This window comes from Tachypleus tridentatus, chromosome 9, assembly GCF_004210375.1.
Source record: "Tachypleus tridentatus isolate NWPU-2018 chromosome 9, ASM421037v1, whole genome shotgun sequence".
In the NCBI taxonomy this organism is placed as follows: Eukaryota; Metazoa; Arthropoda; class Merostomata; order Xiphosura; family Limulidae; genus Tachypleus; species Tachypleus tridentatus.
In genome coordinates, this window is record NC_134833.1 from 82,910,646 (window position 1) to 82,926,549 (window position 15,904).

General features: G+C 33.2%; 1 protein-coding gene across 1 annotated transcript in view; it reads left to right on the forward strand.

Annotated features, from left to right (window-relative positions):
* LOC143225633 (glutamate [NMDA] receptor subunit 1-like) overlaps positions 1-15,904 on the forward strand; it is a 111,167-nt gene that overhangs the window by 43,251 nt on the left and 52,012 nt on the right. Inside the window, exon 4 of the mRNA XM_076455405.1 lies at positions 1,723-1,851. Coding sequence (XP_076311520.1) covers positions 1,723-1,851 — 129 coding nt within the window. The remainder of the gene's footprint in view (positions 1-1,722; positions 1,852-15,904) is intronic.

A 15,904-nucleotide genomic window follows, 5' to 3' on the forward strand; every position in this document is an offset into this window, starting at 1 on the left:
TTGCGGGCATTGTGGATTGCAGTGTTGTTATGCTGAAAGATCTAGTCATTTCCACATAAGCGAGGGCGTTTGGTCAATAAGGATGCTCTCTCCAACATGCCAGTGTAGCCAACTGTTGTTTGACGCCCCTGTATAACCTGAAGCTCCATTGTTCCATGGAAGGAGAAAGCAATCCCAGATCATGATAGAACCTCCTCCACTGTGTCGTGTAGAAAATGTCTCTGGTGGGATATCCTTATCGTGCCAGTAACGTTGGAAGTCATCTGGACCATCCTGGTTTATTTTTTTCTCATGAGAGAACAAAATCTTCTTCCACTTTTCTACGTCCCATGTTTGGTGCTTTTCAGCAAAGCTTAACCGAGCTGTTTCGTGGTGTGGAAAGAGGCGTCGCCTTTGAAAATGTTTACGGTTATTAAAGCCTTTCTCATGTAGGTGCCGTCTTATTGTTCTTGAGCTGCATTTTGCGTCAGTAAGGGCCTTAATTTGGTTTGACGATCGGTTGGTGTCTTGCCGGACAACCCGTCGAACCCTCCTGTTCAACGCCGGCGAAATTTTCTTCGGCCGACCACTTGAAATTTTCGTTCCGTATTCCTCAAGATCTTTTAAGAAATTTGTAATAGCAGTTTTACTACACCCAATCTCACCAGCGAGGGCACGTTGAAAGAGACCTTGCTTTTACAGATCGACAATTCTGCCACGTTCAAACTCTGTCAACTTTTTAGCCTTTGCTATGTTTTTACCCAATGTAGCACAGGCGATGTCAGTGGGAGATGTTGACCATTCTAATGCTTGAACACAAATGACTACATTTCGTTACGTGTTTACCGATTAACGCTTCGTTTTAATATGGTCTTAAACATTTACCCTATTAAATGCTAAAAAAAGTTTTTTATTTTCCCTTTTCTTATTTTCATCTTTCAAAGCTCTACTTAAGTAAGTGGTTGAGTCTAACTACGCAAAATGCATATTTTTTCTTTATGCTCATTGGCCTTAAGATTTTGGCCAGCAGTGTTTATATATATGATTCAGGCATCAAATATACTTTCACATTTTGATCAACACACCAAAGTTGGGTAGCTAAATGATAATAGACGTCTGTGACCACAATGTTTAAACTTCTACAAAGTAGACGATACGCTTCAACTTGAAGAAAAATGTATTAAAAGACTTAAGTTGCCACTTAATGTTGTATATAAATTTATTATCAGCTATTATGATCTAGTTGGACTAAGACAGAACATGATAACGATTATTCATATTTATAGAGGTAAAAAGGAATAAGTTAATACGTTTTAAGATTTCCTAATGACCATAAGGAATATATTCTAGATTATAAATACCTTCCTGTTTCTTATTATGTATATATATATATATATATATGTATATACACCGTGTACTCTAGTTTTTCTTTTCTTTTAAATATGATCCATATGAGTTGGTTTAAATGTGAGTGTATTTTAGGTACATGCCATGATCATCAACCATTCCAACCTTATATTTAGACAGATGTAATCCATATGAGTTGGTTTAAATGCGAATGTATTTTAGGTATATGCCGTGATCATCAACCATTCCAATCTTATATTTAGACAGATGTGATCCATATGGGTTGGTTTAAGTGTGAATGTATTTTAGCTATATGCCGTGATCATCAGCCATTCCAATCTTATATTTAGACATATGTGATCCATATGAATTGGTTTAAATGTGAGTGTATTTTAGGTATATGCCGTGATTATCAGCCATCCTAACTCTGGGGAGCTTTCTCCAGCTGCTGTATCGTACACATGTGGTTTTTACAACATTCCTGTGATTGGAATCAGCTCCAGGGATAGTTCTCTGTCGGATAAGGTGAGTTATTAAATTTCATATTTCCTGAAGCTCCTTGCTCTTCAAATTAAGCCCGTGATTTTATCATAGTTGTATTAAGGAAGATTAGGTTTACTTTTCGGTTAACACCCTACAGTAATGTAAACGTAACTCCAGTTGAAATTGAAAATTTTTAGTATATTTGAAAAGTTGAAATGGACTTAAAAGCTAAGATTGGACCTTTCATTCGTGAAGAAACTAAATGAATGTTTATCTGTGTAAAGTTATATGATTTTCTTTTTTTTTTTGCAATGAAGAAAACAAGTAATTCCTATTTTAACTGATTGTCTTATGCCCTTAGTGGCAAAGTAGCATGTCTGAGGATTTCAACACTAGAAACCGTGTTCCGATACCCGTGGTGGGCAGAGCACAGATAGCCCATTATGTAGCTTTGTGCTTAATTTCAAACAAAGTCTTATGCACAGATATACAAAGGGTGAGAAAGAGCAATTATCATGTCTTTTATAATGAGATATTTTCAAAGAACGTTTTGTATACCGAATTAAAGATTTTGTGATGAGTCAAAACAAAACAGTTATTTTCGCGAATAATAAAATCAACAAACAAAGATTCAGTCACCGAAGGAATTTAATGTACGTCCATTTAAAAATAGATAAAAAAACAACAACAAGTTCATATTTAGTTACAGTACAAGCATGGAAAGTCATTTAAACTTTTGTGAGACAGCGATTAAGTTCGATTTACCAGTATACAATGCTAAAGATAACATTTTCCAGTAGAACATGTTCTACTTCTGTCCTTTGTGGCTTTATCAGCGATGTAACCATGAGATAGGCCTCTTTAACCGGCTTCGTTATCATTTTGTACAGTTTTTCTTTAAACTGGTTAATATTATAGGCCTACAACTCTTTCAATGCGCATTTAAATAGTCAAAAGCCTCACTAGAACTGCATCTAAGAGATAATGTAAACCTGTTATTTGTTAACCTGTTAATGAGACATTTCAAGTTTTAGTTCAGTTTATGTTTGAGTCAGATGGTTCTCTTTCGTGAACGTTATCTTAATTTTTACGAAAGACAATTCATCCTGATTAGATTGTGGTACGACATTGAAAACCATTAATATATTAAAAGTTCTGTAGATCGAGTTTCTGTGCTTCTTTGGTGAATATTGGTAAACTACTTTCTTCCATATGTTGTGGCGTTTAAGAACATTTTTCTTTTAAAAGAGTGACCATATGCTTTCCCAGTCATCGATCGAATTTTAAAGCATTTTACGAACCTGCGTCACGTGACTTACGTTTCAGAGTAACCATTGCTGTAATAGGAAAACAGTGGGTACTGTGCAAGCGTTTCAATAACCTCTAAACGACTTTCTTTATTTTTTAATTTAACACTATTTATTAATTATTTTCAGGTTTTGGTTTCAGTTTTTCGTTTAACACTGGACATGAAGTTAATATTTATTTTAGAAAATTTTCAGTTTCTCTTTGCTAACACTACAATAAGTTTAAAGGTTTACCACTGTAGTCATAAGACAAAAGTATTTATACAATATTTAAAATGCATTTTTTTACTTTTTGTCATATTGTATATTAAGATAAGTTCATAAAGTTAATCAAAAACTACTCTTCCTCCTTTCGTCGAGTTTATTTACCGTAACGTAATACTGTTCAAACTGAATATTAAGTAATTCCTATTATAACCCATAGGTGACGATTTATGATATTGAAATATGCAGCTGCTATTTTAATCAAGTTCAGCTGACATGCTCTGATATTCAAATACAGTCTCAAAGGGTTACTTTATGGCATACAAAAGAAATGTCTTAAATGCTATTTCAAATAATCTCGTGATATAGGTTCCGCACTAGACTAAATGAGAGTAGTGTAAAACGAAAAGTCGAGTGCAATATTTATCACAAATATCATTATTATGTTTATTTGTTATTTTGCTTTGTCAGTAAACTCTGTAAAATGTAACAGTACCTTTGGAAAGGATGTTTCTTATTTTATGTTATTAATAAGATTTTTGTCTTGCGTATTTCTTTCACGTATCATGAACCAATGTACTATAATAAATAACACAAGTTACTTTACATACCACAACTTGTCACTTTGAAAAAGCTTAAACTTTATATGTAATAAATAGAAAAAAACGTTGTCAAAATACTTTAAGGGTTTGTCGTTAAGCACAAACTACCCATTGTAGTTATAAATAGTTAGACTTTCATTGAAGGAAGAAGATTCGTATGATCAACAATTCGGTCAAACCTAACAATATTGACATAGTAATACAAGTGTAGATATGTATATATGTATGGTTATAGTAAGTGGATAATCACTGCTTAATTTGCATATGAATTCCCCAATGTTGTGCATTGTTGTTGTTTTTTACAAATGAAAGTGAGCATTTAGAATCAAAAGTTCACGAGCCTTCAGTGTTTGCTTTTTCTAGAATTGTAGCACAAAGCTATAATAAAGGGCTATCTGCGCCTAGTCGTCTCTAATTTTGAACTGATATAACAGTCAACAATGACAACCGTCAACTCTTGTACTGTTCTTGCTGAGGGAATAGTGGGATTTGGTCGTTGCTCTTATAGCGATCCCCAGACTCCAGGTGCGGGGACACGAATCATCAAGTTTCACATTGACAGCTCGGATATGCTAACTACTATATCACATCTACCCTGAGCTTAGTTGTGAAAATTAGTGTCAGAGACAATATAGCTGATTTCTCATATCCTTATCTACTGTGAGTAATATACTGAAGTAAATAGGTATGATAATGTGCAAAAGGAACTCTTTTGTTCAGAAATTATCTATTTTTTAACCCTAAAAAGAGCTGTGATGTGAAGTTAAATTGATTTTCCAGCATAAACATCATTGTCCAGAATTTTGATAATAGTTCGTAACAACAAGCCAGCTCATCCATTGTTTATAAAGAGTTTCATGTTGATGGATTAAATGAACGGATTGCAGTTCACAAACATATAACAGCTGTGAATGTTCTAGGACGAGACTCCGATTACGAACAATGAAGCTTACACTTCAGTAATGAGATCCATTGTCTGCTTCTATACGTTTTATGAAGACACAGAAGGCACTTTGGATATGAGATTGGTGCATGTTATGTTGTGTCTCTGTTTTGCTTCCACTGATGGAATGCTATCATAATTTGCCATGTTTTACTTCACTTTGTGCCCGTCACTGTAATACTGTAATATTCAGAATCTGCTCGACAAGCCCAGATCACCGATTTGAATCCAACTGAACTACCCTGGAGCATTTTTGAAAGCTGCTTGGGGAACAGAAAGGACAGAGACTCATAACTTATAGAGTACAAGTAGAATATGTCTGTTTACGATTGGCTGATGTCAAATATAAACAACAGATTATTGCTAAACGCTGGCGCACTCCTTGTAAATAGAATTTCAGCGTAAAAGCCGATCTTTTTAAAGTGCAATTTTCTAAACTGTTTGCTAATATCGTATGTACTGGAAATATAAACCATTTTTATTTTCCATTTAGAAACATCAGAATGTTATTTAGAAACATAAAAATTCATTCGCGATGACGAGAAACCCACTCGAAATAATTTAATAAATTTTAATAAAATTTTAATACCCATACCAGCCGTCTTGAGATATGTAAAAATCCATTATAATCACACTTTGAAGACAAATACATAGAAATCAACCTGTGTTCTGCTTAAAATTTTCTAAACTGGAGTCTTCTCAAAAATTTATTTGTTTTTTGGTCAGATCGCAGTTGGCATTTTCATGTTCGATCGGATTTCGGGAGAATCTTGACTTTTTTTTCAAGATGGGACATGTAGGAGAAACAAACTGAACAAACTATAGATACCTTCATCAAAATTGTATTCTGTCGAACGTTCTTGAAATACTTTATAACTGATTAGCAGAGCATAAACTATTAAAGTACAACGTTTTCCAAATTTATTATTTAATCAACATAAAGACAAGCTCAGGATTAATTGTAAGGTCTTTCACCTAATGTAAACAGAATGTAACATTAACATTCTTTGTGACAGTTTTTACTTAAAGCAATCATGTTAAAATAATTAAACGTGAATTTAAAACTTTAGTGACGTCTATTATTTTATAATAAAATAAATGACACGATGCAATATTTCATACTTAATGGTTCAACAGACTTTTATGATACTTATGGTTATCAATCTTATTTTAGGGTGTAAAATTGGTTGGCATTTCCATCGTTCTCTGAAATAAATTGGATATTAAAAATGTCATGCCTCAGATATAGACGACGTTAACTAATTTTTTATGAATATTCACAAAGACATGTTTTTTTGTTTTAATTTGATGCAATGCTATAGGAGGGCTATCTTCGCTAGCTGTTCTTAATTTAGCAGTAAAAGACTAAAAGGGCAGTTAGTCATCACCAACCACCGCCAATTCTTGAACTACTCTTTTATCAACGAATAGTAGAATTGACTGAAACAGTATAACGCCTTCACGTATTTGGTGGGATTGCGAGTCAAGCGCCCTAAACATCTAACCATGACCGCTTCTGTAAAGTTTATTTTTTATCATACAAAGTAAGAATTAAATCATATCTCTGAATCAAATTACATTGAGCACAGAAAGTTGAACAGACGAGCTGTTGTAAGAGTTGTTGTCGTTTTCGAATTAAGCATAAAGCTACATAATGGGCTTTTTGTGCTCTATCCACCACGGGTATCGAAACCCGGTTTTTAACTTTGTAAGTCCGCAGACATACCGCTGAGCCACTGGGGGGAACTTGTTGTGACGGACAATTAATCATTTTTACTCTAAGATAAAGTTCAGAAGTAACATGCGGCAAATGTTTATTCTCTTTTCAAAGAAATCTATGTCGATTGTGTAGGTTTGTCATCTAGTGATAGTCGAGTAAAAGTATAATTCTTTCAGTAAAGTGCATTTTTCTTATAAGATACACTGTTAACTGGAAGATTTCGTAGTTTAATGGCTAAGTCAATAGTAATTTCTTTGATGTTTTGTATAACTACTAATTTTAGAACTTTCTGGTTCAAAACCACAACTAAAGATCATACAGTACACTTTATACCCGTCTAACCTGTGAATATATTCAATACGAAGGTACCAAATTCGTTTACATAAACCGAAAAATTTATCGGAAGAAGTAAAACAATGTGGGTACTCACATAAAACTACCTCTAACTTAGATCTACAGGGCGTCTTTTTAGACACCTGAAATTTTACCAAGGACGTGAAATCTCTTGTCAAGATAAAATTTGTGATTACTTATTAAACATTATTCTTTTTTTCGTGACATACAAAGAAACACGTATAGGATGAAAACCTCGATAATGTTGTATTTCTAATAGTTGAAAACTGAAAAAAAATTGTATTAAATATTTTTAATTTATTTCCAGCTTACAGATACGAATAAAAACACATTACGTTCATGTAAGTAGACTCGCAGAAACTCCATCTGCACTCAATATGTTTCATATAAGAAAATCACTAACGTGAAAAAACGAAATACATTTGTGGCAGGCATTATATTTTTAAACTAATATTGATTATCCAGTCATGATGTATATATTTTTAATTACACACATATAATATTTTGGACATGATTGGATATGTGTGAGACAATGAATAAGCTGACATACTCAAGGAACATTTTCTTTTTCTCATATATTTATAATTAAAACATATAGAACACAAAGACATACATAGTTTACTTTGAATAACAACGTATATTGTAAACAAGGACATATGTCCCATGTGGCTCAGTTGTAAGGGCTCATAGTTTACAATGCTAAAATTCGAGTTTCAATACTTGTAGTGGACAGAGTACAGATAATCAATTGCTTAATTTTGTACTTAATAACAAGAAAACGAAAAAAATGACATATATTACGTGAACGAAGATGTTTGTTTGTTTGTTTTGAATTTCGTGCAAAGCTAATTTAGCAGTGTAAGATTAGAGGGAAGGCAGCTAGTCATCACCACCCACCGCCAACTCTTAGGCTACTTTTTTACCAACGAATAGTGGGATTGACCGTCGCGTTATAACGCCCTCACGGCTGAAAGGGCGAACATGTTTGGTGTGAGAGGGATAAGAACTCGCCATCCTCAAATTACGAGTCGAACGCCTTAACCACCTGGCCATGCCGGGCCGAACAAAGACGTACATAAATTAAACAAGGACACATTTCTAACTTAAACAAGAACATATATATGAGGGAAGAAAAGAACAAACATAAAGTGAACAAGATCATATCTATTGTGTGAACAAATACTATTATATTTATGATATTAACATTTTGAAAACACAGATATTTCCTTCTAAATTTCAGTGAAACCTGCTACCTAAATGTTTAAAATCATCTATGTGGGATGGCTGAATATATCTGGATTGAACTGATGCTATATGTAAAAAATCCTGTTTAAAATTTCACTGTTCTCATTAACCTTGAAACCTCATTTTGAAACCTCTACAAATAATGCCACGAGCAATATGTTAAAGCATTTCTTATTGCCTTATTCTCATAATAAAGCTAAAATCTGACCTAATCTTATGCAAGATAAAGATTAGTTAATTACACATTGTAAGTTGGCTTACTATTAGAGAATGATATAGCTGCTTCGTTAATATTTTTTTATTTCAGTAACTAAAATACTAGCCCCCCTCTAGTACAGCGCCAAGTCTAGGGAGTTACAACGCTAAAATCAGGGATTTGATTCCCCTCAGCGTGCTCAACAGGTAGCCCGATGTGGTTTTGCTAAAAAGAAAAACACATTAAAATACTAATGAATTTTTCTAACTCTAAAAGCACGAGTTTATGATTTTGATGACAACTTCTGACAACATAAAGGCCCTAAATTAATTTATCATATAAACTTTGCATAAATTATGGTTCTATCACTTGCTTTGCAAAATATAACCAATCTCCCAAAGTGTTTGTTTGGGTATATGAAAAGTCCTTTCAAGATAATGCTAATTTTTCTCAGTTCTATTCTCTTTTCACTTTTACTTTCTCTGTATTAATGATTTTTAATATGTTCATGACATCTAGGACATTTTTTGCAACCAGTAAAAGCAAAAATAACTATTCTTTAACTATTTAGAATGACATCAGGTCTGATTGATCATGCCCAACTCTGTCGATCACTTAACAATGTGAGGTATTTAAATATTTACAGACACAAGAACAAAGTTCCTTGACTTTACTATTTCTTCTGTTTTCAGTCTTGTTGTATTGTTTTAGATGAATTTTAACGCTTTTGGGTGACCCCTTTTTCTGATCACTTTAATTTCAAAAGCAATCATTTGTGTTTTATGTAAATATTACTTCTTCTAGCACGCAGCTGCAACTGAGATTAGGGTCAAAAAGGCTTTCAGATACTCCCATATAGATATTGACATCATTGAAAGCAGATCTTCTACAGAAAAAGCATATTCTGAAAGGAAAATAACTTTAAAAAAATTTAAATTTTGACACGAAAGAGGAAGATAAGAGAAGAGATCAGTTTCAAATTATTTTTTTCTAGAAAAGGTGAAACTCAGAAATATTGTATTGTTGAGAGATAATATTGGTGCTTTTATCATTTGGGTGGGTAATATGGCGACTAAAATGAACACAATTAATTCCATTATCTCTTGGCGTTATGGTTTAAAAAATTAAAGTAGAACTCGTATAACAATGAAATATGTTTATTCATGCCATATGTATCAAGCGTTTTTAGGATATTTACCAGCATTATGTATGTACGTATGATAGAAAAGCAACAAAAACGCAAAACGATATCTCTTTCCAATATTTGACCTTATACGTTGTATACAAGCAATAATCTTCGAGACTGTTTAATAAAGTAATAACGAACGGTGCTGTGTTGAGAATTTAATTATATGATGAACATACATATGAAGTATTTGTAATATATTTCTTGCTTGCGCTGTTTCGTTTGTTTAATGTAATGCATATCCATCGAAAACGGTTTTTCATTAATTTCTAATTCTCTGCTGATACGATTTACTCCATTTATTGTGGAAAAAAGTCGTGAAGCTTGTTCAAACTTACATAGGAATTCAGCGTACCATGGGTTCGACCATTTTTGAAAACTTTAAGTCCGTCTAGGTCCCTGTTTTTGAAGTTAAGCAAAAATCTACACAATGAATTATCCGTGCTCTGTCCACCACGGGTATCGAAATCTGGTTTCTGCCGTTGTAAATCTGCAAACATACCCCCATGCCACTGGAGAGCCTGGATTCCTTTGTAAGTAGTACAAATATTCAAATAGACAACGTTTTGTCAATAGATATTGTATAAACGCATCAAATGGTAAAGGCGTTTCGAGCATACAAATGAAAGAAGTTGATGGTGTCCTGTTTTCTATTTAGTATTAACACAAAATACATGCGTCTCTAAATATGTATCAAAATCCGAGAGGTTCCTTAATCACCATCGTGTCATTAAATCTGGGCTGTACCTATCGAATCACTGTAAGTGTAGTAAAGGTGAACTGTACCTTCAATGGCATTACTTGATGCAATACATATCTTTTAAGCCTGAATTGTACTTTAAACACTGCCTTCCAGGGTAAGACTATTAAGGCTGAGTTGCGCCTGAAATGTCAGTGCAATATATATATATAAGCATTTTTACGTTAAGTCGTATCGTATCATGCTAATGAGAGAGTAGAAATATGACCAGGTATTTTTTTAAAGACACTGAAACTTGTTCAATACTTATATCTTCAGTCTGTTCTCTCTTTTTTTACAATCCACATTTGATGATATTTTCAATTATATTACTAGCTATTTTTGAATAAAATATAAAATACAGTTTGAAATATTATTCCTTAAGCAATGTAATATTGTTAGTTAATTACATTTATCCACATATATGTAGACATAATTTTCAGAACTTCCTATGACAGAATTTTCTCGAATTTTCTTACATTAGTAACTTTCGTTAATATACGCTCATTTACGTTGAAGGTGAAACTAGATTTACTACTGGATCAGACGTGGTTTATTGGTTAGTGAACCAGGTCTGCAGGTTTGATTATTCATCGTTCGTATCCCATTGTTTCAAAAACGGCCAAGTGGTTAACGCACTTGTCTCGTAATCTAAGGGTCGTGGGCTCGAATCCCCGTCACACCAAACATGCTCACCCTTTCAGCCGTGGGGGCGATAAAATGTGACGAAAAATCCCACTATTCGTTGGTAAAAGAATAACCCAAAAGTTGGCAGTGGATGGTGATGACTTGCTACCTTCCCTCTAGTTTTACAGTGCTAAATTAGGGACGGCTAGCGCAGATACCCTTCGTATAATTTTGCGTTAAATTCAAAAACAAAAAACAAATAAGCTGTGAATAAAATTATCGCAAAGCTACAGAAGCACTATTTCTTAATGAAATTAAAATATATTTTAAGGGTGAAATACGATGCGAATAAATATAATATTTTTCCAAGTATTTGAAATTACACACGTTTTTCAAATGAAAGGTGATCTTATAAAAACTGATACTTGAGAAATAAGAAACGTTATCCACGAAAGTTTTGAGTATAAACGCGAGTAATGCGTGTGTAATAAATGAATCAAGTTCACTCACGCGTTTTCAAAAATAAATCTATAATGTAACATTTTCTTTTAGAACCTCTTGTTAAATAACAGAAACAATAATTCGAAAAATTGGTGGCAGAATAAAAGATTGTTTGGTGTTATAATTATTAATATTATTTTAAGTTATAACGTGTTTTTTTTCTAATCAAAACTAAATGCGTCTTCTACAACAAATTCAGTGAGCCAGTAATTTCATGTTTGCTCTTCCTTTCTATTTGTTTCCTTTCATTTGCATATATATTAGGTTTTGTCAAGTTTTAAACTAAAATATAGAGCAAGCCAAGGGAGTCAATGAGAAGTGATTAAGTATTCAGCTGTGATCTTTCAAAACATTATAGCAAGCTAGCTTTATGAATGTGAAAAAAAGTTTCAATGCCGTAATAGGAGCTTATCTATTGTCCAGATGTGCAAAAATGAATCCATTTACAAATCCTGGTTAGATCTGAAGTCAATGATTTGCCAAAAATTTGTGTATTGTTTTATCAGTGAAAATTACGATTTATTGCTCACGAGTGAATTACTTTCCTCGCATTTTAACTTTGTGTTTCCTTCTTATATTATTATTTTGTTCTAGTAAAACACTTTTTCCAAAAATGTGAAAACATATGTTTTTTCTTGTTAGAAAAACGTACAGTATACATTAATCTAACTGAAGGCTCTATGTAATACCCTTAGAAAATGAATGTCAGGTATTTGCCGGAATCAACCAATTATCGTTTCCTACGAATCTATAAAAGATTAATTTGCTTTCTTAATCCATGGATTCCGAATTTATCCCAGCAGCTTTCCATTGTTTGGTCACGTTGACGCCGCTGCTTCATTCAATCGATATATCTTGGACAGGAACATGTTCACATGCAAGGCATGTGAAACAACGAGCAAGACAATTGTTTTGGCATTGTGCCAAAAGATGTCAGAAGTGTTTGAAAATGGGAATTTTGAGTTAAGGTTTTTCTGCGGTTTTTATCAAGTATCAGTGTCATATATATATACATACAGTGCGGTGTGTATATGTACAGAAAATTATGTTATATAAATGTTTCTATACTTATATACAAGTAATTGAAATAATTAAAGAAGCATACAAGCTATACTGATACACGAGTCATACAACGAGAAACGACTACTAGGTGATGAATTTAAATGTGGTAGACAACATTACTATAGAAAATAGAAAACAAAAAGCGAATACCCTACTGATCTCACTAGTATTATATATGAATTCTTTTGTTTACGCAAAGAACTTACATCTTTTTTATGCTGCTATACGGACAGCTTTATGTTTGGAGTCATCTTTTTGTCGGAGGTTGAATCTATGTCTGATGAGTAGTGTCCTGATGGGATGACATCACAGTCTGTCCACATTTGTTAGGTGTTGTAAATTGATGTATATCACTAACATCATTAATCATTAACTGAGATACAACCACAAGTATGCTTCACTTTGTTTTTGAAGCATTGACTGTGCAAACGTTTTCTTCTTCATTCTTGAATAAACTGTTGTTGATGAACCGTGAAATATTTAACTTCACTTTTGGAGAATTTCAGTTTTGTTTTACCTCAGCCATTTCTGTTATTAATGTGCAACTTTAACTTTCTGTTTTTATGCTCTTACCAAAATATACAGTCTTGCCATAATTTTTTGTGAAGTATTCTTGTCCAACTAAACACTGATTCCTACATGCAAGGTATTTCAATTCAGGAAGCTGTGGCCGAATTTGTACTACTACTACTGAGCATGGTATGATTTCTGTACCTTTACAAGCTTTATGCTGATGTGGCGCTTTCTGACTGGTTGGATGATCAATGGTCACATTATTAACTATTTTTCTTGAAGCTCATTTTAACACGACAGAGGAGGAGTATGCTCGTGAGACTTACCGTTTATACCCTTTTTGCTTATCGCTTTCATAATTATTTTCAACACTGCTAATTAATTAATCATCAGGAAATATTGACAAGCACCTAAAGTTTACGTGTTCTGTAAGGCAAAGTTAATAATATTTAATTTTCTTGTTTTGTATCTGCAAGAATTATGAAAACATGTAGAAATAAAAGGTAAAAGTGATTTTTGTAAAAACTCTGTAGTTTGCAAACTAACGAAAACAACAACAAATACAGCAAAGTACTATAAATGATAACTGACACTCAGTATTAATCATTAATTGAAACAATACGTAAAATTCAAATTGATCTCAATATAACATGACTGAATTTTTTTTCTCACTTTTCAAGGCACTTTAGATATGAAACATTTACCAGTGGCACAGCAGAATCTTCATGGACTTATACTGTTAGAAATTGTGTTTCGATAACTATTGTGGGCAGAGAACAGATAGTCCTTTTTGTAGCTTTGTGCTAATAGCAAAAAACAAGATTTAGCTATTTATTTTGTAATTTTTACTCGATTTTATATTAGAAGTATTTAAAACGTTAGTCTTTGCTACCCCCTTTCTCTTATGTATTCACAATGAAAATAATTTGTTAAACTGCTATATATTTACCCAAATTCAGACTTTTGGTTTCTGTTAATTTACAGAATTATCTAATTTACAAGTTTCTGTTCACTTAATAATATTTTACGAAGTTTCTATATGGTAATACACCTAACACTAATAATTAACATATAACAACAGTCAATTGCCATCCATTCTACAAAGTTTCAACTTACACCTTGGTTTTATAACTACTCTATTTGATAACGCGCGGCAACATATTTAATGTGTTTTACTACAACCCAACTTGATAGCATGTGACCACTTACTCCTTGTTTCTGCTACTATCCAGCTTAATAGCCGGCAACTACTTACTCCTTGTTTTACTACTGCCCAACTTGTAACGTACTCCTTGTTTTCACTATCATTCCAATTTATGCATGTGACAACGTATTTCTTAGTTTTACTGTAATCTCATTAGATAGTATTTGACAATTTACTACCTGGTTTTACTACCACCAATAGCACATGAAAACTTACTTCTTGTTTTTATTTTTACCACACTTGATAACTTTTTACTCTTTTTTTTTAAACCACAGCTAACTTCATAACATCTGCCAACTTACTATCTGTTTTTATCATTATACCATGCAGAAAGATATGGTGGCGCTACTCTACTTGATTAAATTTGTTTCTACTATACGAATTTCGTAGAATTTGCTAAGTTATTTACTGTTTTTATTCTTACACCAATTTTGTGACATGTCACTAATCTCAGTTGGTGTAAACGTATAATTTACTCCATGTTTCTATCACTAATTTCGCTCGGTATCAACAGTTTATTACTCTCTGTTTCTCATAATAGTCCCACTTGTTATCAACAGCTAACTTACTCGATGTTTTTATCACTAATCCCACTTGTTATCAACAGATAACTTAATCTTCGTTTTTACAAGTAATCCCACTGATATCAGTAATTAATGAACTTCTGGTTTGTCTAACTAATCCCATTTGATATTATAATTTAATGTACTTCTGGTTTCTGACACTACTGATAAATTCAAATGGCATGGACATGTTCGGAATAATCATTTCCTGTGTCAATTTGCGGCTTGTTTTAAAAGAAACAATTACTTTATTAATAACAGTAGGAAGGAAATAATTGTTATACACAAAACTGAAATATGAGGTTTTCCATTCACTTATGAACTTTTGATTTTATTTTTCCGAATTCCACCTTTTAATATACCTACCTCTTAGAATTGGTCGTGGGCCCGGCATGGCCAAGCGTGTTAAGGCGTGCGACTCGTAATCTGAGGGTCGCGGGTTCGCATCCCGGTCGCGCCAAACATGCTCGCCCTTTCAGCCGTGGGGGCGTTATAATGTGACGGTCAATCCCACTATTCGTTGGTAAAAGAGTAGCCCAAGAGTTGGCGGTGGGTGGTGATGACTAGATGCATTCCCTCTAGTTTTACACTGCTAAATTAGGGACGGCTAGCACAGATAGCCCTCGAGTAGCTTTGTGCGAAATTTCAAAACAAACAATCAAACAAACAGAATTGGTCGTAAAAGGAATTAATTTCAAGGAACACATGGTCCACTGTGTTCTTAGAAAATTTAGAGGTTTGGAAGTCCTTGTTTGTTTTTTACCCTCACTTTTTAAGGTATCTTAGATATAGAAACATTTACCAACGTCCATCAGTGGCACAGCGGAATATCCGCGGACTTATACTTCTAGAAATCGTGTTTTGATACCTGCGGTGGGCAGATCAAAGACAACCCATTCTGTAATGTTATCTAATGAGGTATTAATAAAGAACCATATCAGAGTGTTACGTCTGGTTATTTTTAAAAGCTATATCGTTTACCAATTATGACTACCATAAAGAGTCAGTGTGTATGACTGAGAATTTTAATTAATCAAAGTAAACGACTGAGTATCGTAAAGAAACATAGTATAATAAAGATACTATAAAGGGCTGTATTAATTTACAAACTTTTATTTTATAAAGCTTC